Below are 26,886 nucleotides of genomic sequence, written 5' to 3'. Positions count from 1 at the left end.
AGCGTCGCTCCTCCGCTCTCCGTTGTTGTTGGAGGGCGACTGCCTCCAACTGCCCAGTAGCGTCCTTCACGAGCCTCCTCCACAGAGGCCGATCTTGACACCGCTGGTACCGGTCATCGGCAAGTCCACTCAGCTCCACGTCCTCCTGTACCACGTCACTCCATCTCTTCTCTAGCCCGTGCCGCGACCGTTTAGCCACCTCGATCCGGACGAACAAAAGCTGTTTCGGCATGCGGTGGCTGGGCATGCGGGCTACATGACCCAGCCATCGCAGCCTTGCCCGCCGGAGGAGCTCACCGATGGGACCTTGCCCAGATCTTTCATGGATTTGTGAGCTCCTCACATAATCCAGCCTGGTTAAACCCAGGATGGATCGTAGGCAGGCCAGCTTAAATGTTTCTAACCGGCGAAGATGTTCCATTAGGGGGGTTCACGTTTCGCAAGCGTACGCACTCCAATGACAATAGTTTAAAGCGATTTAAAGCATGTTTTATTTTCAAAATGGAAATATGGTTTTAAGGGGGGAAGGGCAGAGCTTTGTGACGTCATATTCGAGGGGGGGTCTGACTTTTTGTGACCCCCGTGTGACGAGGGGGGGGAGGGGTCAAAAATCGCGTGACGTCATTTATGGACGGCCCCTTTACCGAAAGAACCAAAGAGTATACATTAATATTTTATTTTATACCTGAATAAAATAATATTTCATTTATACCTAAATAAAGTAATATTTTCTTTTTTTACCTAAATAAAATAAAATTGTATTTTATATCTAAATAAAATAATATTTTATTTTATACCTACGTGACTTTACCGAATAGTACCAAAGAGCAAGATTGGTCTCTTCCTCACCTGAGTTTGAAATCGATTATATATCAGAATCGAATCCCTCCATAATCGTCGACAACTGCGAGAGAGGAATCGGAATCGAAAGTACCCCCGTTGCAACATGCCCGCCGCCGCTTTTGGCGAAGGCCGCAGCGCGCTCACCACCGCACGCTAGGAGTGGAGCAGCTCGCCCACCTCCTCCACCACCTCCTCATCTTCAACCCCCGCCGTCGCCTCCTTCCCCTCTGTCTCCTCGCTCGCGGCTGGGAGTTGGTGCTCGGCAGGAGGGAGCGGACGAACGGGCGTGGGGGGGGGGAGAAGAAGACGCGGCCTCGGATAGAAGTTCCCGCCGGGTCTTGGTGAGGGGACGCAGGTAGGGCGGCTAGGAAAGGTCGGGGGGCCCGTTAGGGGTCCCGCGAGGCCTATCGGTGTTCTCCCCTCTCTCTACTATCCACCGGACGGATTTGCTGCTTTGGTTCAAGGCTAATGTTATCATTTGTTGATGGCAAGGTCGCTTATTTAAAACAAATAACAAGTTAATGCCTCGGTGGGACTTTACGTGGTAAGGTGAAAACCATCGTTTCTTTGGGTACATATAGACGTAAAATTATTTGTTTACCTTTTCCATGTGCCACTGCTATCGTTTTTGCGTGTACTGTAGTGTGTACTATGTGTGTAGTGTGTACTATGTGTGTAGTGTGTACTGTGTGTGTAGTGTGTACTGTGTGTGTAGTGTGTACTGTGTGTGTACTGTGTACTATGTGTGTAGTGTGTACTGTGTGTGTAGTGTGTGTGTTGTATGCGCTTTGTGTGTTGTGTGTACTGTGTGTAGTGTGTACTGTGTGTGTAGTGTGTACTATGTGTGTAGTGTGTACTGTGTGTGTTGTGTGTACTGTGTGTGTAGTGTGTACTGTGTGTGTAGTGTGTACTGTGTGTGTAGTGTGTACTGTGTGTGTAGTGTGTACTGTGTGTGTAGTGTGTACTGTGTGTGTAGTGTGTACTGTGTGTGTAGTGTGTACTGTGTACTATGTGTGTACTGTGTACTATGTGTGTACTGTGTACTATGTGTGTACTGTGTGTGTTGTGTGTACTGTGTGTTGTGTTGTTGTGTGTACTGTGTTGTTGTTGTGTTTGTTGTTGTGTGTGTTGTGTGTACTGTGTTGTTGTGTGTTGTAGTGTGTACTGTGTTGTTGTTGTGTGTGTTGTGTGTACTGTGTTGTTGTTGTGTGTACTGTGTGTGTTGTGTGTACTGTGTTGGTGTTGTGTGTACTGTGTTGGTGTTGTGTGTACTGTGTGTTGTGTGTACTGTGTTGTTGTTGTGTGTACTGTGTTGTTGTTGTGTGTACTGTGTGTGTTGTTTGTACTGTGTGTGTTGTTTGTACTGTGTGTGTTGTTTGTACTGTGTGTGTTGTTTGTACTGTGTGTGTTGTTTGTACTGTGTGTGTTGTGTGTACTGTGTGTGTTGTGTGTACTGTGTGTTGTGTGTACTGTGTTTGTTGTTGTGTGTACTGTGTTGTTGTGTTTGTTGTTGTGTGTACTTTGTGTGTTGTGTGTACTGTGTTGTGTGTACTGTGTGTGTTGTGTGTACTGTGTTGTTGTTGTGTGTACTGTGTGTGTTGTTGTGTGTACTGTGTTGTTGTGTTTGTTGTTGTGTGTACTGTGTTGTTGTGTGTACTGTGTATGTTGTGTTTGTTGTTGTGTGTACTGTGTTGTTGTGTGTACTGTGTTGTTGTGTGTACTGTGTGTGTTGTGTGTACTGTGTGTGTTGTGTGTACTGTGTGTGTAGTGTGTACTGTGTGTGTAGTGTGTACTGTGTGTGTTGTGTGTACTGTGTGTGTTGTGTGTACTGTGTGTGTTGTGTGTACTGTGTGTGTTGTGTGTACTGTGTTGTTGTTGTGTTTGTTGTTGTGTGTACTGTGTGTTGTGTGTACTGTGCTGTTGTTGTGTTTGTTGTTGTGTGTACTGTGTGTTGTGTGTACTGTGCTGTTGTTGTGTGTACTGTGTGTGTTGTGTGTACTGTGTGTGTTGTGTGTACTGTGTTGTTGTGTGTACTGTGTGTGTTGTGTGTACTGTGTGTGTTGTGTGTACTGTGTGTGTTGTGTGTACTGTGTGTGTAGTGTGTGTACTGTGTGTGTAGTGTGTGTACTGTGTGTGTAGTGTGTGTACTGTGTGTGTAGTGTGTACTGTGTGTGTAGTGTTTGTTGTTGTGTGTACTGTGTTTGTTGTTGTCACGTTCTGACCCCGTGCCCACCTCACTGGACATCTGTGGCAAAGAGCTTTATAGCCCATCGGATTTTCTGCTGCTGTACAAATACAAGACTCTGATTCTCAAGTACCCCTTCGATAGGGGTATCCCTGTTTGTGGGTCCCCTCCGTAGGAGTATCCCCTCTCTGTAAGTCGTCTGTCCAGGTTCGCCCTCTCTGTAGGGGACACCCCCTTCTCTCTGTAAGTACCCCCTCGATAGGGGAACCCCTATCTGTAGGTCCCCTCTGTAGAAGTACCCCCTCTTTGTATGTTCAGGTTCGCCCTCTGTAAGGTGTTCGCTAGGCTGTGTAGCTCGTCAGAAGGCAGCCTGGGTCATCGCAAACGATAGCAGATCAACCACGTGGCTGATACCATCATCATCATCATCACCACGTGGCTGATACCATCATCATCATCACCACGTTGCTGATACCATCATCATCATCATCACGTGGCTGATACCATCATCATCATCATCACCACGTGGCTGATACCATCATCATCATCACCACGTGGCTGATACCATCATCAGCACCACCACGTGGCTGATACCATCACCACCACGTGGCTGATACCATCATCATCACCACCACGTGGCTGATACCATCATCATCATCACGTGGCTGATACCATCATCATCACCACCACGTGGCTGATACCATCATCATCACCACGTGGCTGATACCATCATCATCACCACGTGGCTGATACCATCATCATCATCACCACGTGGCTGATACCATCATCATCATCATCACCACGTGGCTGATACCATCATCATCATCACCACGTGGCTGATACCATCATCATCATCACCACGTTGCTGATACCATCATCATCATCACCACGTTGCTGATACCATCATCATCACCACGTTGCTGATATCATCATCATCACCACCACGTGGCTGATACCATCATCACGTGGCTGATACCATCATCATCATCATCACGTGGCTGAAACCATCATCATCATCACCACCTGGAAATGTGTAGCAGCGGCTCAACACTTTGAACGCGTGGTGACGTTGATTCTAAACGTGGAGGGGAAAAACCGGAGGACCCGGAGACAAATCCACGCAGTGACCACCACTGGGAGAGACGCAGACTCCAAATCTACAGCAGCAGCAGGCGTTGGGGTTCGGGATCGATCGCACGACCTCCTGCGTACCAGGCGAGGTAGTCAACATCTCATAGCCACTGTGGTGTCAGGGTCTGGGATCGAACCCACGACCTCCTGTGTACCAGGCGAGGTAGTCAACATCTCATAGCGACCCCCTGGCAGGCATCAGGGGTCTGGATCTAACCCACGACCTCCTGCGTACCAGGCGAGGTAGTCAACATCTCCTAGCCACCCCCCTTGTAACCCACGACCTCCTGCGTACCAGGCGAGGTAGTCAACATCTCCTAGCCACCCCCTGGCAGGCGTCAGGGGTCGGGATTGAACCCACGACCTCCTGCGAACCAGGCGAGGTAGTCAACATCTCATAGCCACCCATTGGCAGGCATCGTCAGGGGTCGGGATCGAACCGACGACCTCCTGCGTACCAGGCGAGGTAGTCAACATCTCCTAGCCACCCCCCTTGTAACCCACGACCTCCTGCGTACCAGGCGAGGTAGTCAACATCTCCTAGCCACTCCCCTTGTAACCCACGACCTCCTGCGTACCAGGCGAGGTAGTCAACATCTCCTTGCCTTCCCCCTTGCAGGTGTCAGGGATCTGGGATCGAACCCACGACCTCCTGCGTACCAGGCGATGTAGTTAACATCTAGCCACCCCCCTTGTAACCCACGACCTCCTGCGTACCAGGCGAGGTAGTCAACATCTCATAGCCACCCCCCTTGTAACCCACGACCTCCTGCGTACCAGGCGAGGTAGTCAACATCTCCTAGCCACCCCCCTTGTAACCCACGACCTCCTGCGTACCAGGCGAGGTAGTCAACATCTCCTAGCCACTCCCCTTGTAACCCACGACCTCCTGCGTACCAGGCGAGGTAGTCAACATCTCCTTGCCTTCCCCCTTGCAGGCGTCAGAGATCTGGGATCTAACCCACGACCTCCTGCGTACCAGGCGATGTAGTTAACATCTAGCCACCCACCTTGTAGGCGTCAGGGGTCGGGATCTAACCCACGACCTCCTGCGTACCAGGCGAGGTAGTCAACATCTCCTTGCCTTCCCCCGTGCAGGCATGGCGGAGGAGCTGCTGATGAAGTCACGCTTCGTGAGCGAGGCGGCGCTCGAGGAGAAGCGGAAACAGCGGCAGAGCGAGTGGGAGAGAGTGCGGCAGCCAGAGGACCCCGTCGGTGCGTGGGGGGTCTGTGTGTGAGTGTGTGAGTGTCTGTATGTGTGTGAGTGTGTGTGAGTGTGTGATGTACACCGTGTGTGAGTGTGTGATGTACACGTTGTGCGAGTGTGTGAGTGTGTGTGAGTGTGTGTGAGTGAGTGTGTGTGTGTGATGTACACCGTGTGTGAGTGTGAGTGTGTGTGAGTGTGTGTGTGAGTGTGTGTATGTGTGAGTGTGTGAGTGTGTGATGTACACCGTGTGTGTGATGTACACCGTGTGTGTGTGTGATATACACCGTGTGTGAGTGTGTGATGTACACCATGTGTGTGTGTGATATACACCGTGTGTGAGTGTGTGATGTACACCGTGTGTGTGTGTGTGATGTACACCGTGTGTGTGTGTGTGATATACACCGTGTGTGAGTGTGTGATGTACACCGTGTGTGAGTGTGTGAGTGTCTGTGTGTGAGTGTGTGTGTGATGTACACCGTGTGTGAGTGTGTGAGTGTGTGTGTGTGTGTGATGTACACTTTGTGTGAGTGTGTGAGTGTGTGTGAGTGTGTGAGTGTGTGTGTGAGTGTGTGTGTGTGTGATGTACACCGTGTGTGAGTGTGTGTGTGTGATGTACACTTTGTGTGAGTGTGTGCGAGTGTGTGAGTGTGTGTGTGTGATGTACACTTTATGTGAGTGTGTGAGTGTGTGATGTACACCGTGTGTGTGAGTGTGTGAGTGTGTGTGAGTGTGTGAGTGTGTGTGTGAGTGTGTGTGTGTGTGATGTACACCGTGTGTGAGTGTGTGTGTGTGATGTACACTTTGTGTGAGTGTGTGCGAGTGTGTGAGTGTGTGTGTGTGATGTACACTTTGTGTGAGTGTGTGCGAGTGTGTGAGTGTGTGTGTGTGATGTACACTTTATGTGAGTGTGTGAGTGTGTGATGTACACCGTGTGTGTGAGTGTGTGTGAGTGTGTGTGAGTGTGATGTACACCGTGTGTGAGTGTGTGTGTGTGATGTACACCGTGTGTGAGTGTATGTGTGATGTACACTTTGTGTGAGTGTGTGTGTGATGTACACTTTGTGTGAGTGTGTGTGTGTGATATACACCGTGTGTGAGTGTGATGTACACTTTGTGTGAGTGTGTGAGTGTCTGTGTGTGTGTGATGTACACCGTGTGTGTGTGATATACACTTTGTGTGAGTGTGTGTGTGAGTGTGTGATGTACAGAGTGTGTGATGTACAGAGTGTGTGTGTGTGATATACACCGTGTGTGTTATACACTTTGTGTGAGTGTGTGTGTGATATACACCGTGCGTGAGTGTGTGTGTGATTTACACCGTGTGTGAGTGTCTGTGTGTGTGATATACACCGAGTGTGAGGGTGTGTGAGTGTCTGTGTGTGTGATGTACACTTTGTGTGAGTGTGTGTGTGTGATATACACCGTGTGTGAGTGTGTGTGTGATATACACCGTGTGTGAGTGTGTGAGTGTGATATACACCGTGTGTGAGTGTGAGTGTGTGATGTACACCGTGTCTGTGTGTGTGATGTACACTTTGTGTGAGTGTCTGTGTGATATACACCGTGTGTGAGTGTGTGTGATATACACCGTGTGTGTGTGTTATACACTTTGTGTGAGTGTGTGTGTGATATACACCGTGCGTGAGTGTGTGTGTGATTTACACCGTGTGTGAGTGTCTGTGTGTGTGATATACACCGAGTGTGAGTGTGTGTGAGTGTCTGTGTGTGTGATATACACTGTGTGTGAGTGTCTGTGTGATATACACCATGTGTGAGTGTGTGTGATGTACGTACCCTGTGTACTGTGTGAGTGTGTGTGTGTGATATACACCGTTTGTAAGTGTGCGAGTGTGTGTGAGTGTGTGTGTGTGTGATGTACACTTTGTGAGTGTGATGTACACTTTGTGTGAGTGTGTGAGTGTCTGTGTGTGTGTGATGCACACCGTGTGTGTGTGATATACACTTTGTGTGAGTGTGTGTGTGAGTGTGTGATGTACAGAGTGTGTGTGTGTGATATACACCGTGTGTGTGTGTTATACACTTTGTGTGAGTGTGTGTGTGATATACACCGTGCGTGAGTGTGTGTGTGATTTACACCGTGTGTGAGTGTCTGTGTGTGTGATATACACCGAGTGTGTGTGAGTGTCTGTGTGTGTGATGTACACTTTGTGTGAGTGTGTGTGTGTGATGTACACTTTGTGTGAGTGTGTGTGATATACACCGTGTGTGAGTGTGTGTGTGATATACACCGTGTGTGAGTGTGTGAGTGTGATATACACCGTGTGTGAGTGTGTGATGTACACCGTGTCTGTGTGTGTGATGTACACTTTGTGTGAGTGTGTGTGTGTGTGATATACACTGTGTGTGAGTGTCTGTGTGATATACACCGTGTGTGAGTGTGTGTGATGTACATACCCTGTGTACTGTGTGAGTGTGTGTGTGTGATATACACCGTTTGTAAGTGTGCGAGTGTGTGTGAGTGTGTGTGTGATATACACCGTGAGTGTGTGAGTGTGTGTGTGAGTGTGTCCGATGTGCACACCGCTTGTGGTGTGTGTGAGTGTGTGTGTACACAGTGTGTGTGTGTACACAGTGTGTGTGTGTACACAGTGTGTGTGTGTACACAGTGTGTGTGTGTACACAGTGTGTGTGTACACATTGTGTGTGTGTACACAGTGTGTGTATGTGTACACAGTGTGTGTGTGTGTGTGTACACAGTGTGTGTGTGTGTGTACACAGTGTATGTGTGTGTGTACACAGTGTATGTGTGTGTGTACACACATTGTGTGTGTGTACACACATTGTGTGTGTGTGTGTGTACACACATTGTGTGTGTGTGTGTGTACACAGTGTGTGTGTGTGTACACAGTGTGTGTGTGTACACATTGTGTGTGTGTACATTGAGTGTGTGTGTGATGTACACACCGTGTGTGTGTGATGTACACACCGTGTGTGTGTGTGATGTACACACCGTGTGTGTGTGTGTGATGTACACACCGTGTGTGTGTGATGTACACACCGCGTATGATGTGTGTAGAGTGTGTGATGTACACACTGTGTAGTGTACACTGTGTGTGTGTGATGTACACCGTGTGTGAGCGTGTGTACAGAACGTGCGAGTGTGTGATGTATACACTGTAGTGTACAGAGTGCGTGTGGTATACACCGCGTGTGAGCGTGTGTACAGAGTGTGTGTGATGTACACCGTGTGTAGTGTGTGTGTACAGAGTGTGTGTGATGTACACCATGTGTAGTGTGTGTGTACAGAGTGTGTGTGATGTACACCATGTGTAGTGTGTGTGTACAGAGTGTGTGTGATGTACACCGTGTGTAGTGTGTGTGTACAGAGTGTGTGTGATGTACACCGTGTGTAGTGTGTGTGTACAGAGTGTGTGTGGTATACACTGTAGTGTACAGAGTGTGTGTGATGTACACCGTGTGTAGTGTGTGTGTACAGAGTGTGTGAGTGTGTGATGTATACACTGTAGTGTACAGAGTGTGTGTAATGTACACCGTGTGTAGTGTGTGTGTACAGAGTGTGTGTGATGTACACCGTGTGTAGTGTGTGTGTACAGAGTGTGTGTGGTATACACCGTGTGTGAGTGTGTGTACAGAGTGTGTGTAATGTACACCGTGTGTAGTGTGTGTGTACAGAGTGCGTGTGATATACACCGTGTGTAGTGTGTGTGTACAGAGTGTGTGTGATGTACACCGTGTGTAGTGTGTGTGTACAGAGTGTGTATAATGTACACCGTGTGTAGCGTGTGTGTACAGAGTGCGTGTGGTATACACCGTGTGTAGTGTGTGTGTACAGAGTGTGTGTGGTATACACCGTGTGTAGTGTGTGTGTACAGAGTGTGTGAGTGTGATGTACACCGTGTGAGCGTGTGTACAGAGTGTGTGTGATGTACACCATGTGTAGTGTGTGTGTACAGAGTGTGTGTGGTATACACCATGTGTAGTGTGTGTGTACAGAGTGTGTGTGGTATACACCGTGTGTAGTGTGTGTGTGCAGAGTGTGTGTGATGTACACCGTGTGTAGTGTGTGTGTACAGAGTGTGTGTGATGTACACCGTGTGTAGTGTGTGTGTACAGAGTGTGTGTGATGTACACCGTGTGTAGTGTGTGTGTACAGAGTGTGTGTGATGTACACCGTGTGTAGTGTGTGTGTACAGAGTGTGTGTGGTATACACCGCGTGTAGCGTGTGTGTACAGAGTGTGTGTGATGTACACCGTGTGTAGTGTGTGTGTACAGAGTGTGTGTGATGTACACCGTGTGTAGTGTGTGTGTGTACAGAGTGCGTGTGATGTACACCGTGTGTAGTGTGTGTGTACAGAGTGCGTGTGGTATACACTGCGTGTGAGTGTGTGTGTACAGAGTGTGTGTGATGTACACCGTGTGTAGTGTGTGTGTGCAGAGTGTGTGTGATGTACACCGTGTGTAGTGTGTGTGTACAGAGTGTGTGTGATGTACACCGTGTGTAGTGTGTGTGTGTACAGAGTGTGTGTGATGTACACCGTGTGTAGTGTGTGTGTACAGAGTGTGTGTGATGTACACCGTGTGTAGTGTGTGTGTGTGCAGAGTGTGTGGTATACACCGTGTGTAGTGTGTGTGTACAGAGTGCGTGTGGTATACACTGCGTGTGAGCGTGTGTGTACAGAGTGTGTGGTATACACCGTGTGTAGTGTGTGTGTACAGTGTGTGTGTGTGATATACACCGAGGGTGGGCGAGCGAGCGGGCGGTCGGCCGAGCGGGTGGGTGAGCAGGCGGGTGAGCGGGCGGGCGGGTGAGCGGGTGGGTGAGCGGGTGGGTGAGTGGGTGGGTGAGCGGGTGGGTGAGCGGGTGGGTGAGCGGGCGGGTGAGCGGGTGGGTGAGCGGGTGGGTGGGCGGGCGGTCGGGCGAGCGGGCGGGTGAGCGGGCGGGTGAGCGGGTGGGTGAGCGGGTGGGTGAGCGGGTGGGTGAGCGGGTGGGTGAGCGGGTGGGTGAGCGGGCGGGTGAGCGGGTGGGTGGGCGGGCGGTCGGGCGAGCGGGCGGGTGAGCGGGCGGGTGAGCGGGTGGGTGAGCGGGTGGGTGAGCGGGTGGGTGAGCGGGCGAGCGGGTGGGTGAGCGGGTGGGTGAGCGGGTGGGTGAGCGGGCGAGCGGGTGGGTGAGCGGGTGGGTGAGCGGGCGAGCGGTCGGGCGAGCGAGCGGGTGGGCGGGTGGGTGAGCGGGTGGGTGAGCGGGTGGGTGAGCGGGTGGGTGAGCGGGTGGGTGAGCGGGCGAGCGGGTGGGTGAGCGGGTGGGTGAGCGGGTGGGTGAGCGGGCGGGCGAGCGAGCGAGCGAGCCGCGTGTTGCCGCAGAGTGCCCCGAGGAGGAGTACGACGCTCGCTCGCTCTTCGAGCGACTGCAGGAGCAGAAGGACAAGAAGCAAGCGGAGTACGACGAGCAGTTCAAGTTCAGTGAGTACTCAATCAGCACCTCACTCAGCCAGCACCTCACTCACTCACCCAGCACCTCACTCACTCAGCCAGCACCTCACTCACTCAGCCCTAGACCCAGCACCTCACTCACTTAGCCTGCACCTCACTCACTCAGCCAGCACCTCACTCACTCACCCCTAGACCCAGCACCTCACTCACTCACCCCTAGACCCAGCACCTCACTCACTCACCCAGCATCCTCACTCACTTACCCAGCACCTCACTCACCCAGCACCTCACTCACTCAGCCAGCACGTCACTCACTCACCCAGCACCTCACTCACTCAGCCAGCACCTCACTCACTCACCCAGCACCTCACTCACTCAGCCAGCACCTCACTCACTCACCCAGCACCTCACTCACTCAGCCAGCACCTCACTCACTCAGCCAGCACCTCACTCACTCAGCCGGCACCTCACTCACTCACCCAGCACCTCACTCACTCAGCCCTAGACCCAGCACCTCACTCACTCAGCCAGCACCTCACTCACCCCTAGACCCAGCACCTCACTCACCCCTAGACCCAGCACCTCACTCACTCACCCCTAGACCCAGCACCAGACCCCTAGACCCAGCACCTCACTCACTCACCCAGCACCTCACTCACTCACCCCTAGACCCAGCACCTCACTCACTCACCCAGCACCTCACTCACCCCTAGACCCAGCACCTCACTCACCCCTAGACCCAGCACCTCACTCACTCACCCCTAGACCCAGCACCTCACTCACCCCTAGACCCAGCACCTCACTCACTCACCCAGCACCTCACTCACTCAGCCAGCACCTCACTCACTCACCCAGCACCTCACTCACTCACCCAGCACCTCACTCACCCAGCACCTCACTCACTCACCCAGCACCTCACTCACTCACCCAGCACCTCACTCACTCACCCAGCACCTCACTCACTCACCCAGCACCTCACTCACTCACCCAGCACCTCACTCACTCACCCAGCACCTCACTCACTCACCCAACACCTCACTCACTCACCCAGCACCACACTCACCCCTAGACCCAGCACCTCACTCACCCCTAGACCCAGCACCTCACTCACTCACCCCTAGACCCAGCACCTCACTCACTCACCCCTAGACCCAGCACCTCACTCACTCACCCAGCACCTCACTCACTCACCCCTAGACCCAGCACCTCACTCACTCACCCAGCCCCTCACTCACTCACCCCTAGACCCAGCACCTCACTCACTCCTAGACCCAGCACGTCACTCACTCACCCAGCACCTCACTCACTCACCCAGCACCTCACTCACTCACCCAGCACCTCACTCACTCACCCCTAGACCCAGCACCTCACTCACTCACCCAGCCCCTCACTCACTCACCCCTAGACCCAGCACCTCACTCACTCCTAGACCCAGCACGTCACTCACTCACCCAGCACCTCACTCACTCACCCAGCACCTCACTCACTCACCCAGCACCTCACTCACCCCTAGACCCAGCACCTCACTCACTCACCCAGCACCTCACTCACCCCTAGACCCAGCACCTCACTCACTCACCCAGCACCTCACTCACCCAGCACCTCACTCACTCACCCAGCACCACACTCACCCCTAGACCCAGCACCTCACTCACCCCTAGACCCAGCACCTCACTCACTCACCCGTAGACCCAGCACCTCACTCACTCACCCAGCACCTCACTCACTCACCCCTAGACCCAGCACCTCACTCACCCACCCCTAGACCCAGCACCTCACTCACTCACCCAGCACCTCACTCACTCACCCAGCACCTCACTCACTCACCCAGCACCACACTCACCCCTAGACCCAGCACCTCACTCACCCCTAGACCCAGCACCTCACTCACTCACCCAGCACCTCACTCACTCACCCAGCACCTCACTCACTCACCCAGCACCTCACTCACTCACCCAGCACCTCACTCACTCACCCAACACCTCACTCACTCACCCAACATCTCACTCACTCACCCCTAGACCCAGCACCTCACTCACTCACCCCTAGACCCAGCACCTCACTCACCCCTAGACCCAGCACCTCACTCACCCCTAGACCCAGCACCTCACTCACTCACCCCTAGACCCAGCACCTCACTCACTCACCCCTAGACCCAGCACCTCACTCACCCCTAGACCCAGCACCTCACTCACCCCTAGACCCAGCACCTCACTCACTCACCCCTAGACCCAGCACCTCACTCACCCCTAGACCCAGCACCTCACTCACCCCTAGACCCAGCACCTCACTCGCCCCTAGAGCCACCTATCTGTCTCTCTGTCTGTCTCTCTGTGTCCCCCTCTGTCTCCCGTAGAGAACATGGTGCGTGGTCTGGAGACGGACGAGGTGGACTTCCTCAGCGAGGTGTCGAAGCAGCAGGAGCTCTTGGACCGGCGTAGAATCATCGAGGACCGTCGCGCCATCCTGGAGTACCGTGTATCCGCCAGCTGCCGCTTGCCGCTAGCCGCTAGCCAGCTGTCGCTAGCCAGCTGCTTGCCGCTAGCCAGCTGCCGCTAGCTGCTAGCCAGCTGTCGCTAGCCGCAAGCCAGCTGCCGCTAGCCAGCTGCCGCTAGCCGCTAGCCAGCTGTCGCTAGCCGCTAGCCAGCTGCCGCTAGCCAGCTGTCGCTAGCCAGCTGTCGCTAGCCGCTAGCCAGCTGCCGCTAGCCAGCTGTCGCTAGCCAGCTGTCGCTAGCCAGCTGTCGCCAGCTGTCGCTAGCCAGCTGCCGCTAGCCAGCTGTCGCTAGCCAGCTGTCGCTAGCCGGTAGCCAGCTGTCGCTAGCCAGCTGTTGCTAGCCGCTAGCCAGCTGTCGCTAGCCGCTAGCCGCTAGTCAGCTGCCGCTAGCCGCTAGCCAGCTGTCGCTAGTCAGCTGTCGCTAGCCAGCTGTCGCTAGCCGCTAGCCAGCTGTCGCTAGCCAGCTGTCGCTAGCCGCTAGCCAGCTGTCGCTAGCCAGCTGTCGCTAGCTGCTAGCCAGCTGTCGCTAGTCAGCTGTCGCTAGCCAGCTGTCGCTAGTCAGCTGTCGCTAGCCAGCTGTCGCTAGCCAGCTGCCGCTAGCCAGCTGTCGCTAGCCAGCTGTCGCTAGCCAGCTGCCGCTAGTCAGCTGTCGCTAGCCAGCTGTCGCTAGCCAGCTGTCGCTAGCCAGCTGCCGCTAGTCAGCTGTCGCTAGCCAGCTGTCGCTAGCCAGCTGCCGCTAGCCAGCTGTCGCTAGCCAGCTGTCACTAGTCAGCTGTCGCTAGCCAGCTGCCGCTAGCCGCTAGCCAGCTGTCGCTAGTCAGCTGTCGCTAGTCAGCTGTCGCTAGCCGCTAGCCAGCTGTCGCTAGCCAGCTGTCGCTAGCCAGCTGTCGCTAGTCAGCTGCCGCTAGCCAGCTGTCGCTAGCCGCTAGTCAGCTGCCGCTAGTCAGCTGTCGCTAGCCAGCTGTCGCTAGCCAGCTGCCGCTAGTCAGCTGCCGCTAGTCAGCTGTCGCTAGTCAGCTGCCGCTAGCCAGCTGTCGCTAGCCAGCTGCCGCTAGTCAGCTGCCGCTAGTCAGCTGCCGCTAGTCAGCTGTCGCTAGCCAGCTGCCGCTAGTCAGCTGTCGCTAGCCAGCTGCCGCTAGTCAGCTGCCGCTAGTCAGCTGTCGCTAGCCAGCTGTCGCTAGTCAGCTGTCGCTAGTCAGCTGTCGCTAGCCACTAGCCGCTAGCCAGCTGCCGCTAGTCAGCTGCCGCTAGTCAGCTGTCGCTAGCCGCTAGCCAGCTGTCGCTAGCCGCTAGCCAGCTGTCGCTAGCCAGCTGTCGCTAGCCTCTAGCCAGCTGCCGCTAGCCAGCTGTCGCTAGCCAGCTGTCGCTAGCCGCTAGCCGCTAGCCAGCTGTCGCTAGCCGCTAGCCAGCTGCCGCTAGCCAGCTGTCGCTAGCCGCTAGCCAGCTGTCGCTAGCCAGCTGTCGCTAGCCAGCTGTCGCTAGCCAGCTGTCGCTAGCCGCTAGCCAGCTGTCGCTAGCCGCTAGCCAGCTGTCGCTAGCCAGCTGTCGCTAGCCGCTAGCCGCTAGCCAGCTGTCGCTAGCCAGCTGTCGCTAGCCGCTAGCCAGCTGCCGCTAGCCACTAGCCGCTAGCCGCTAGCCACGGCGGAATATCGGCGGTCGTTTTTTTAGCTCGGGTGACGACGAGTGGGTGTGACGTGATGAGGAGCGTGATGATGGTCACCAAGTAGTGACACTGTCACCACCTACTACTACCACTATCATCACCACCACTACTACCACTATCACCACCACCACTACTACCACTATCACCACCACCACTACTACCACTATCACCACCACCACTACTACCACTATCATCACCACCACTACTGCCACTATCATCACCACCACTACTACCGCTATCACCACCACCACTACTACCACTATCATCACCACCACTACTACTACCACTATCACCACCACTACCACTACTACCACTATCATCACCACCACTACTACCACTATCATCACTACCACTACTACCACTATCATCACCACCACTACTACCACTATCATCACCACCACTACTACTACCACTATCACCACCACCACTACTACCACTATCATCACCACCACGACTACCACTATCACCACCACCACTACTACCACTATCATCACCACCACTACTACCACTATCACCACCACCACTACTACCGCTATCACCACCACCACTACTACCACTATCACCACCACTACCACTACTACCACTATCATCACCACAACTACTACCACTATCACCACTGACACTACTACCACTATCACCACCGCCACTACTACCACTATCACCACCGCCACTACTACCACTATCACCACCACCACTACTACCACTATCATCACCACCACTACCACCATCATCACCACCACTACCACAACTATCATCACTACCACTACTACCACCACTACTACCACTATCACCATCACTACTGCTACCACTACTATCACCACCACCACTACTACCACTATCATCACCACCACTACTACCACTATCACCATCACTACTGCTACCACTACTATCACCACCACCACTACTACCACTATCACCACTACTACCACTATCACCACCACTACTACCACTATCACCACCACCACTACTACCACTATCATCACCACCACTAATGCCACCACCACGTCATCATCATCATCATCAGCTGTTGTTAGATCTTTCGGTAGCATCATCCTTATCATCATCATCAGCTGTTTAGCTTTTTCAGCATCATCGTCAGCATCGTCATCAGCTGTTATTAGATATTGTTCCCGTATCATCATCTGCATCATCATCAGCAGCATGTTGCCCTTGACGCGGTGGCGGTGCGGCCGCTCAGGACGCGGTGGTGCGGAGGGCGTCCGCCCTGGAGAAGGAGTTGCCAGATCGCAGTGACAAGAGGGTGGCGGTGGCGGTGACGGCGGCAGCGGCGGCGGCGGCACCGGCGGAGGCGAAGTTGAAACCGAAGCCGCGGCCGTCGCAGACGCAGCTCCTGGCAGGTGCCGTCAAACGCAGGAGGTTCGGCATTCACACCCCCGCTCGGCAACCTTCTCACACCTCGCTCATCCCCTCACACCCCCTCTCAGCCCCCTCAGCAACCTTCTCACCCTTCTCACACCCCCTCACACCCCCTCACACCCACAGTGAGCAGCTGGTTGAGTGAGCAGGTGAGTGAGTGGGTGGGTGAGTGGTAGAGTGAGTGAGTGGATGGGTGGTTGAGTGAGTGAGTGAGTGAATGGGTGGTTGAGTGAGTGGATGGGTGGTTGAGTGAGTCGCTGGGTGGTAGAGTGAGTGAGTGGATGGGTGGTCGAGTGAGTGAGTGGATGGGTGGTCGAGTGAGTGAGTAGATGAGTGAGTGGATGGGTGGTTGAGTGAGTGAGTGAGTGAATGGGTGGTTGAGTGAGTGGATGGGTGGTTGAGTGAGTGGCTGGGTGGTTGAGTGAGTGGATGGGTGGTTGAGTGAGTGAGTGGATGGGTGGTTGAGTGAGTGAATGAGTGGATGGGTGGTTGAGTGAGTGAATGAGTGGATGGGTGGTTGAGTGAGTGAGTGGATGGGTGATTGAGTGAGTGAGTGGATGGGTGGTTGAGTGAGTGAGTGGATGGGTGATTGAATGAGTGGATGGGTGGTCGAGTGAGTGAGTGGATGGGTGGTCGAGTGAGTGAGTAGATGAGTGAGTGGATGGGTGGTTGAGTGAGTGAGTGAGTGAATGGGTGGTTGAGTGAGTGAGTGGATGGGTGATTGAGTGAGTGAGTGGATGGGTGGTTGAGTGAGTGAGTGAGTGGATGGGTGGTTGAGTGAGTGAGTGGATGGGTGATTGAGTGAGTGAGTGGATGGGTGGTTGAGTGAGTGAGTGAGTGGATGGGTGATTGAGTGAGTGAGTGGATGGGTGGTTGAGTGAGTGAGTGAGTGGATGGGTGGGTGAGTGAGTGAGTGAGTGGATGGGTGGTTGAGTGAGTGAGTGGATGGGTGGTTGAGTGAGTGAGTGGATGGGTGGTTGAGTGAGTGAGTGAGTGGATGGGTGGTTGAGTGAGTGAGTGGATGGGAGGTTGAGTGAGTGGATGGGTGAGTGAGTGGGCGGGTGGGTGAGTGAGTGAGTGGATGGGTGGTTGAGTGAGTGAGTGGATGGGTGATTGAGTGAGTGAGTGGATGGGTGGTTGAGTGAGTGAGTGAATGGGTGGTTGAGTGAGTGGATGGGTGGTTGAGTGAGTGGATGGGTGGTTGAGTGAGTGGCTGGGTGGTTGAGTGAGTGGCTGGGTGGTTGAGTGAGTGGATGGGTGGTTGAGTGAGTGAGTGGATGGATGGGTGGTTGAGTGAGTGAATGAGTGGATGGGTGGTTGAGTGAGTGAATGAGTGGATGGGTGGTTGAGTGAGTGAGTGGATGGGTGATTGAGTGAGTGAGTGGATGGGTGGTTGAGTGAGTGAGTGAGTGGATGGGTGGGTGAGTGAGTGAGTGAGTGGATGGGTGGTTGAGTGAGTGAGTGGATGGGTGGTTGAGTGAGTGAGTGGATGGGTGGTTGAGTGAGTGAGTGAGTGGATGGGTGGTTGAGTGAGTGAGTGGATGGGAGGTTGAGTGAGTGGATGGGTGAGTGAGTGGGCGGGTGGGTGAGTGAGTGAGTGGATGGGTGGTTGAGTGAGTGAGTGGATGGGTGATTGAGTGAGTGAGTGGATGGGTGGTGTGAGTGAGTGAGTGAATGGGTGGTTGAGTGAGTGGATGGGTGGTTGAGTGAGTGGATGGGTGGTTGAGTGAGTGGCTGGGTGGTTGAGTGAGTGGCTGGGTGGTTGAGTGAGTGGATGGGTGGTTGAGTGAGTGAGTGGATGGATGGGTGGTTGAGTGAGTGAATGAGTGGATGGGTGGTTGAGTGAGTGAATGAGTGGATGGGTGGTTGAGTGAGTGAGTGGATGGGTGATTGAGTGAGTGAGTGGATGGGTGGTTGAGTGAGTGAGTGAGTGGATGGGTGGTTGAGTGAGTGAGTAGATGGGTGGTTGAGTGAGTGAGTGGATGGGTGGTTGAGTGAGTGAGTGGATGGGTGATTGAGTGAGTGAGTGGATGGGTGGTTGAGTGAGTGAGTGAGTGGATGGGTGATTGAGTGAGTGAGTGGATGGGTGGTTGAGTGAGTGAGTGAGTGGATGGGTGGGTGAGTGAGTGAGTGAGTGGATGGGTGGTTGAGTGAGTGAGTGGATGGGTGGTTGAGTGAGTGAGTGGATGGGTGGTTGAGTGAGTGAGTGAGTGGATGGGTGGTTGAGTGAGTGAGTGGATGGGAGGTTGAGTGAGTGGATGGGTGAGTGAGTGGGCGGGTGGGTGAGTGAGTGAGTGGATGGGTGGTTGAGTGAGTGAGTGGATGGGTGATTGAGTGAGTGAGTGGATGGGTGGTTGAGTGAGTGAGTGAATGGGTGGTTGAGTGAGTGGATGGGTGGTTGAGTGAGTGGATGGGTGGTTGAGTGAGTGGCTGGGTGGTTGAGTGAGTGGCTGGGTGGTTGAGTGAGTGGATGGGTGGTTGAGTGAGTGAGTGGATGGATGGGTGGTTGAGTGAGTGAATGAGTGGATGGGTGGTTGAGTGAGTGAATGAGTGGATGGGTGGTTGAGTGAGTGAGTGGATGGGTGATTGAGTGAGTGAGTGGATGGGTGGTTGAGTGAGTGAGTGAGTGGATGGGTGGGTGAGTGAGTGAGTGAGTGGATGGGTGGTTGAGTGAGTGAGTGGATGGGTGGTTGAGTGAGTGAGTGGATGGGTGGTTGAGTGAGTGAGTGAGTGGATGGGTGGTTGAGTGAGTGAGTGGATGGGAGGTTGAGTGAGTGGATGGGTGAGTGAGTGGGCGGGTGGGTGAGTGAGTGAGTGGATGGGTGGTTGAGTGAGTGAGTGGATGGGTGATTGAGTGAGTGAGTGGATGGGTGGTTGAGTGAGTGAGTGGATGGGAGGTTGAGTGAGTGGATGGGTGAGTGAGTGGGCGGGTGGGTGAGTGAGTGAGTGGATGGGTGGTTGAGTGAGTGAGTGGATGGGTGATTGAGTGAGTGAGTGGATGGGTGGTTGAGTGAGTGAGTGAATGGGTGGTTGAGTGAGTGGAGGGTGGTTGAGTGAGTGGATGGGTGGTTGAGTGAGTGGCTGGGTGGTTGAGTGAGTGGCTGGGTGGTTGAGTGAGTGGATGGGTGGTTGAGTGAGTGAGTGGATGGATGGGTGGTTGAGTGAGTGAATGAGTGGATGGGTGGTTGAGTGAGTGAATGAGTGGATGGGTGGTTGAGTGAGTGAGTGGATGGGTGATTGAGTGAGTGAGTGGATGGGTGGTTGAGTGAGTGAGTGAGTGGATGGGTGGTTGAGTGAGTGAGTAGATGGGTGGTTGAGTGAGTGAGTGGATGGGTGGTTGAGTGAGTGAGTGGATGGGTGATTGAGTGAGTGAGTGGATGGGTGGTTGAGTGAGTGAGTGAGTGGATGGGTGATTGAGTGAGTGAGTGGATGGGTGGTTGAGTGAGTGAGTGAGTGGATGGGTGGGTGAGTGAGTGAGTGAGTGGATGGGTGGTTGAGTGAGTGAGTGGATGGGTGGTTGAGTGAGTGAGTGGATGGGTGGTTGAGTGAGTGAGTGGATGGGTGGTTGAGTGAGTGAGTGGATGGGAGGTTGAGTGAGTGGATGGGTGAGTGAGTGGGCGGGTGGGTGAGTGAGTGAGTGGATGGGTGGTTGAGTGAGTGAGTGGATGGGTGATTGAGTGAGTGAGTGGATGGGTGGTTGAGTGAGTGAGTGAATGGGTGGTTGAGTGAGTGGATGGGTGGTTGAGTGAGTGGATGGGTGGTTGAGTGAGTGGCTGGGTGGTTGAGTGAGTGGCTGGGTGGTTGAGTGAGTGGATGGGTGGTTGAGTGAGTGAGTGGATGGATGGGTGGTTGAGTGAGTGAATGAGTGGATGGGTGGTTGAGTGAGTGAATGAGTGGATGGGTGGTTGAGTGAGTGAGTGGATGGGTGATTGAGTGAGTGAGTGGATGGGTGGTTGAGTGAGTGAGTGAGTGGATGGGTGGGTGAGTGAGTGAGTGAGTGGATGGGTGGTTGAGTGAGTGAGTGGATGGGTGGTTGAGTGAGTGAGTGGATGGGTGGTTGAGTGAGTGAGTGAGTGGATGGGTGGTTGAGTGAGTGAGTGGATGGGAGGTTGAGTGAGTGGATGGGTGAGTGAGTGGGAGGGTGGGTGAGTGAGTGAGTGGATGGGTGGTTGAGTGAGTGAGTGGATGGGTGATTGAGTGAGTGAGTGGATGGGTGGTTGAGTGAGTGAGTGAATGGGTGGTTGAGTGAGTGGATGGGTGGTTGAGTGAGTGGATGGGTGGTTGAGTGAGTGGCTGGGTGGTTGAGTGAGTGGCTGGGTGGTTGAGTGAGTGGATGGGTGGTTGAGTGAGTGAGTGGATGGATGGGTGGTTGAGTGAGTGAATGAGTGGATGGGTGGTTGGAGTGAGTGAATGAGTGGATGGGTGGTTGAGTGAGTGAGTGGATGGGTGATTGAGTGAGTGAGTGGATGGGTGGTTGAGTGAGTGAGTGAGTGGATGGGTGGTTGAGTGAGTGAGTAGATGGGTGGTTGAGTGAGTGAGTGGATGGGTGGTTGAGTGAGTGGCTGGGTGGTTGAGTGAGTGGCTGGGTGGTTGAGTGAGTGGATGGGTGGTTGAGTGAGTGAGTGGATGGATGGGTGGTTGAGTGAGTGAATGAGTGGATGGGTGGTTGAGTGAGTGAATGAGTGGATGGGTGGTTGAGTGAGTGAGTGGATGGGTGATTGAGTGAGTGAGTGGATGGGTGGTTGAGTGAGTGAGTGAGTGGATGGGTGGGTGAGTGAGTGAGTGAGTGGATGGGTGGTTGAGTGAGTGAGTGGATGGGTGGTTGAGTGAGTGAGTGGATGGGTGGTTGAGTGAGTGAGTGAGTGGATGGGTGGTTGAGTGAGTGAGTGGATGGGAGGTTGAGTGAGTGGATGGGTGAGTGAGTGGGCGGGTGGGTGAGTGAGTGAGTGGATGGGTGGTTGAGTGAGTGAGTGGATGGGTGATTGAGTGAGTGAGTGGATGGGTGGTTGAGTGAGTGAGTGAATGGGTGGTTGAGTGAGTGGATGGGTGGTTGAGTGAGTGGATGGGTGGTTGAGTGAGTGGCTGGGTGGTTGAGTGAGTGGCTGGGTGGTTGAGTGAGTGGATGGGTGGTTGAGTGAGTGAGTGGATGGATGGGTGGTTGAGTGAGTGAATGAGTGGATGGGTGGTTGAGTGAGTGAATGAGTGGATGGGTGGTTGAGTGAGTGAGTGGATGGGTGATTGAGTGAGTGAGTGGATGGGTGGTTGAGTGAGTGAGTGAGTGGATGGGTGGTTGAGTGAGTGAGTAGATGGGTGGTTGAGTGAGTGAGTGGATGGGTGGTTGAGTGAGTGAGTGGATGGGTGATTGAGTGAGTGAGTGGATGGGTGGTTGAGTGAGTGAGTGAGTGGATGGGTGATTGAGTGAGTGAGTGGATGGGTGGTTGAGTGAGTGAGTGAGTGGATGGGTGGGTGAGTGAGTGAGTGAGTGGATGGGTGGTTGAGTGAGTGAGTGGATGGGTGGTTGAGTGAGTGAGTGGATGGGTGGTTGAGTGAGTGAGTGAGTGGATGGGTGGTTGAGTGAGTGAGTGGATGGGAGGTTGAGTGAGTGGATGGGTGAGTGAGTGGGCGGGTGGGTGAGTGAGTGAGTGGATGGGTGGTTGAGTGAGTGAGTGGATGGGTGATTGAGTGAGTGAGTGGATGGGTGGTTGAGTGAGTGAGTGAATGGGTGGTTGAGTGAGTGGATGGGTGGTTGAGTGAGTGGATGGGTGGTTGAGTGAGTGGCTGGGTGGTTGAGTGAGTGGCTGGGTGGTTGAGTGAGTGGATGGGTGGTTGAGTGAGTGAGTGGATGGATGGGTGGTTGAGTGAGTGAATGAGTGGATGGGTGGTTGAGTGAGTGAATGAGTGGATGGGTGGTTGAGTGAGTGAGTGGATGGGTGATTGAGTGAGTGAGTGGATGGGTGGTTGAGTGAGTGAGTGAGTGGATGGGTGGGTGAGTGAGTGAGTGAGTGGATGGGTGGTTGAGTGAGTGAGTGGATGGGTGGTTGAGTGAGTGAGTGGATGGGTGGTTGAGTGAGTGAGTGAGTGGATGGGTGGTTGAGTGAGTGAGTGGATGGGAGGTTGAGTGAGTGGATGGGTGAGTGAGTGGGCGGGTGGGTGAGTGAGTGAGTGGATGGGTGGTTGAGTGAGTGAGTGGATGGGTGATTGAGTGAGTGAGTGGATGGGTGGTTGAGTGAGTGAGTGGATGGGAGGTTGAGTGAGTGGATGGGTGAGTGAGTGGGCGGGTGGGTGAGTGAGTGAGTGGATGGGTGGTTGAGTGAGTGAGTGGATGGGTGATTGAGTGAGTGAGTGGATGGGTGGTTGAGTGAGTGAGTGAATGGGTGGTTGAGTGAGTGGATGGGTGGTTGAGTGAGTGGATGGGTGGTTGAGTGAGTGGCTGGGTGGTTGAGTGAGTGGCTGGGTGGTTGAGTGAGTGGATGGGTGGTTGAGTGAGTGAGTGGATGGATGGGTGGTTGAGTGAGTGAATGAGTGGATGGGTGGTTGAGTGAGTGAATGAGTGGATGGGTGGTTGAGTGAGTGAGTGGATGGGTGATTGAGTGAGTGAGTGGATGGGTGGTTGAGTGAGTGAGTGAGTGGATGGGTGGTTGAGTGAGTGAGTAGATGGGTGGTTGAGTGAGTGAGTGGATGGGTGGTTGAGTGAGTGAGTGGATGGGTGATTGAGTGAGTGAGAGGTGGAGTGAGTGAGTGAGTGGATGGGTGATTGAGTGAGTGAGTGGATGGGTGGTTGAGTGAGTGAGTGAGTGGATGGGTGGGTGAGTGAGTGAGTGAGTGGATGGGTGGTTGAGTGAGTGAGTGGATGGGTGGTTGAGTGAGTGAGTGGATGGGAGGTTGAGTGAGTGGATGGGTGAGTGAGTGGGCGGGTGGGTGAGTGAGTGAGTGGATGGGTGGTTGAGTGAGTGAGTGGATGGGTGATTGAGTGAGTGAGTGGATGGGTGGTTGAGTGAGTGAGTGAATGGGTGGTTGAGTGAGTGGATGGGTGGTTGAGTGAGTGGATGGGTGGTTGAGTGAGTGGCTGGGTGGTTGAGTGAGTGGCTGGGTGGTTGAGTGAGTGGATGGGTGGTTGAGTGAGTGAGTGGATGGATGGGTGGTTGAGTGAGTGAATGAGTGGATGGGTGGTTGAGTGAGTGAATGAGTGGATGGGTGGTTGAGTGAGTGAGTGGATGGGTGATTGAGTGAGTGAGTGGATGGGTGGTTGAGTGAGTGAGTGAGTGGATGGGTGGGTGAGTGAGTGAGTGAGTGGATGGGTGGTTGAGTGAGTGAGTGGATGGGTGGTTGAGTGAGTGAGTGGATGGGTGGTTGAGTGAGTGAGTGAGTGGATGGGTGGTTGAGTGAGTGAGTGGATGGGAGGTTGAGTGAGTGGATGGGTGAGTGAGTGGGCGGGTGGGTGAGTGAGTGAGTGGATGGGTGGTTGAGTGAGTGAGTGGATGGGTGATTGAGTGAGTGAGTGGATGGGTGGTTGAGTGAGTGAGTGAATGGGTGGTTGAGTGAGTGGATGGGTGGTTGAGTGAGTGGATGGGTGGTTGAGTGAGTGGCTGGGTGGTTGAGTGAGTGGCTGGGTGGTTGAGTGAGTGGATGGGTGGTTGAGTGAGTGAGTGGATGGATGGGTGGTTGAGTGAGTGAGTGGATGGATGGGTGGTTGAGTGAGTGAATGAGTGGATGGGTGGTTGAGTGAGTGAGTGGATGGGTGATTGAGTGAGTGAGTGGATGGGTGGTTGAGTGAGTGAGTGAGTGGATGGGTGGTTGAGTGAGTGAGTAGATGGGTGGTTGAGTGAGTGAGTGGATGGGTGGTTGAGTGAGTGAGTGAGTGGATGGATGGTTGAGTGAGTGAGTGGATCGGTGGTTGAGTGAGTGAGTGAGTGGATGGGTGGTTGAGTGAGTGGTTAATTCTCGACGGGCTTCGATGATGTGCGGAGCAGCAGCAGCAGCAGCAACAACACAGACGAGATGACCGTCCCTAAGAGACCACGAGGAGGTGAAGGCGTTGCCACAGACTCCCCGGCCACCACGGCGTCGAGGGAGCTCGCAGGTGACTGGACATGTGTGAAACAAAGAGCTTGATAGCTCATCGGATTTCTCCTGCAGTGTATGCATATATATTCTGATTCTGTATATAGTTGTCACGTGGTCTCTTCACCTTTTCTGTACTTTGCACACCCATCGTGTTTGTGTGTGTCTGTGGGGAGCGGTAGTGTAGCGGTTAGCGCTACGCTGCGCTATGAACCTGGCGACCCGGGTTCGATTCCCGCTCACGGCCAACACCGGTGACGATTATCTGAACCGGTCCCAGGCCTCCCCTAGGTCGACTCGGCCTCAAAATGAGTACCTGGTGCGGTGTGTAAACATCGCCACTGGGGAGACAAAGGCGGTCGGGCGTGGTGCTGGCCACCCACCCCCTCGTGTACCGTTCCGGCCTTCATAGGTGCTGCTCGCTAACAGCACTTGCCCCTACAGTCTGTTGAGGCTACACGGGGGATCTTTGTCTTTGTTGTGGTCGTAACATTGTGACCCCGCGTCCATCCTGGACATCTGTGATAAAAGAGCTTTACAGCTTTGATTTAAAGCTTTCGTGACTGCAGTAATTCATATTCTTAGTTTTTTCGGTAAAGTCACGTTGAAGAGAAACAACAAAATAATAAAATATATATAAAGCAGACCTTAAACACGGTAGGACCAACACCTCGGCCGTAGCAGATCATTGTTCTAATTCAGTAGGCTCACATGCCATTGACTTTTCCAAGACGGAGGTTCTTTGTAAGCCATCTGGCTTCCATGAGAGATTCGTTCATGAGGCTATCCACATATACAAGCACAGAGACAATTTCAACCGAGAAGATGGATTCTATCTTAGCAACCATTGGAAAGATTTGATAAACCATTTCAGTTCTTAATTGATTGTTCACGCTTACAGTGGCTTTCAGACAGCATACATTATAAAAAAATTCGTCTCCCCCCTCCTTTTCAGAACATAGATGGACTAGTCCTAAATAAACTGCCAAATCGTTGCGCGTGACGCAACGATTTGGCGGGTGGTAGTGGGGGGGTCCTCGGTGGTGGTGGTGGGGGGGTGGTGGTGGGGTCCTCGGTGGTGGTGGGGGGGTGGTGGTGGGGTCCTCGGTGGTGGTGGGGGGGTGGTGGTGGTGGTGGGGGGTAGTGGGGGGGGTCCTCGGTGGTGGTGGGGGGGTCCTCGGTGGTGGTGGTGGGGGCGCGCGACACTCATCCAGCAGTGGATTGAGAATGCGGGCCGTGGGAGTGATGCGTGTGTTCGTTTATCTTGCAGGTGTGGCGGTGGTGGGGAGGGGCGGCCCAGCGGCGGTGGTGGTGGGGGGTAGCCCGGCGGTGGTGGTGGGGGGTAGCCCAGCGGTGGTGGGGGGTAGCCCAGCGGTGGTGGTGGTGGGGGGTAACAAGACCGTGGCCGTGCTGCCTGGACTCGGTGCGTACACTGAGAGCAGCGATGAGGACTCCAGTGGTGACGGTGGTGGTGGTGACGGTGGTGGTGGTGGTGGTGGTGATGGTGGTGGTGATGGTGGTGGTGGTGGTGACGGTGGTGGTGACGATGAGGACAGGGGCACAACCGGGCGGGAAGATTTGTGAGCACCTCACCGTGGGGTCCACCTTGTCAGGGAGAACACCTCAACGAGGAGGCCACCTCATCGAGGAGACCACCTCGCCGAGGAGACCCCACCTCGCCGAGGAGACCACCTCGCCGAGGAGACCACCTCGCCGAGGAGACCACCTCGCCGAGGAGACCCCACCTCGCCGAGGAGACCATCGAGTTACCGTTGACACCACCTCATCGAGGAGGGGGCCGTCTCATCCCTCGTCAACGCTTCACCATCTTATTGTCGAGTCCACCTCGTTGCGGGGGAGACGACCACCTCATCAAGGAGGGGGCCCCACCCCTTACGACGACGAGGATGAGGACGATGAGGAGGAGGATGAGGATGATGAGGAGGATGAGGAGGAGGTGTGTGGCTCGCGTCTCGTCGGTGGGGTCAAGGAGACTGTGGACGAGTTGGCTGGCCGGCATTTTGGACGAATTTACTTTCTGTCACCCGCTGTCCCCTCTCCCACCCACCCACTCTCTCTCTCGCTGTGTCCGTGGGGGCACGTGTGATCATCGGCCTGCCCCCCACGCGCCGATCCGTTTGTAATTAAACTCAACGAGCGCTGTAACTCGTGTGTATGTGTGTGTGTGGTGATTTCATGGGCTTGGCCCGGTCAACAGGGGCACACACAGAGACCCACAGACTCACCACACAGAGACCCATAGACTCACCCACACAGAGACCCATAGACTCACCACACAGAGACCCATAGACTCATCACAGAGACCTATAGACTCACCACACAGAGACCCACAGACGCACCACACAGAGACCCAGAGACTCACCACACAGAGACCCACAGACTCATTACAGAGACCTAGAGACTCACCACACAGAGACCCACAGACTCACCACACAGAGACCCATAGACTCAGCACACACAGAGACCCATAGACTCACCACACAGAGACCCATAG

The 26,886-nt window shown here is 54.1% G+C and overlaps 1 protein-coding gene across 3 annotated transcripts; it reads left to right on the top strand.

The window, feature by feature from the left end:
- The first annotated feature begins 899 nt into the window (after positions 1-899).
- LOC116957081 (PSME3-interacting protein) lies at positions 900-26,537 on the top strand. Of its 3 annotated transcripts, none has more exons than XM_076055086.1 (7): positions 900-1,198; positions 5,258-5,374; positions 10,708-10,806; positions 13,133-13,254; positions 16,132-16,310; positions 24,284-24,390; positions 25,642-26,537. In XM_076055086.1, the coding sequence occupies exons 2-7, from the start codon at positions 5,260-5,262 to the stop codon at positions 25,953-25,955; spliced, it is 936 nt and encodes a 311-aa protein (XP_075911201.1). In that variant the 5' UTR covers positions 900-1,198; positions 5,258-5,259; the 3' UTR covers positions 25,956-26,537. The 3 variants fall into 3 exon arrangements, with proteins under 3 accessions (XP_075911201.1, XP_075911199.1, XP_075911200.1); XM_076055084.1 differs by having other exon boundaries at positions 24,278-24,390; XM_076055085.1 differs by having other exon boundaries at positions 901-1,198; positions 24,281-24,390.
- Positions 26,538-26,886: the final 349 nt, after the last annotated feature.

This window comes from Petromyzon marinus, chromosome 69 (genome assembly GCF_048934315.1).
Source record: "Petromyzon marinus isolate PM22_M1 ecotype Great Lakes invasive population chromosome 69, UKy_Petmar_22M1.pri1.0, whole genome shotgun sequence".
NCBI lineage: Eukaryota > Metazoa > Chordata > Hyperoartia > Petromyzontiformes > Petromyzontidae > Petromyzon > Petromyzon marinus.
The sequence above is the reverse complement of the archived record's forward strand: the minus strand, read 5'-3'. Positions and strand labels throughout refer to the sequence as shown.

Excerpts from the sequence above, each read along its gene's own strand:
- LOC116957081 (XM_076055084.1), top strand. The coding sequence starts at position 5,260 with ATGGCGGAGGAGCTGCTGATGAAGTCACGCTTCGTGAGCGAGGCGGCG. Across the intron at positions 10,807-13,132 it reads CGACGAGCAGTTCAAGTTCA|AGAACATGGTGCGTGGTCTG; the intron begins GTGAGTACTCAA and ends TGTCTCCCGTAG. Across the intron at positions 24,391-25,641 it reads GGCGTCGAGGGAGCTCGCAG|GTGTGGCGGTGGTGGGGAGG; the intron begins GTGACTGGACAT and ends TTTATCTTGCAG.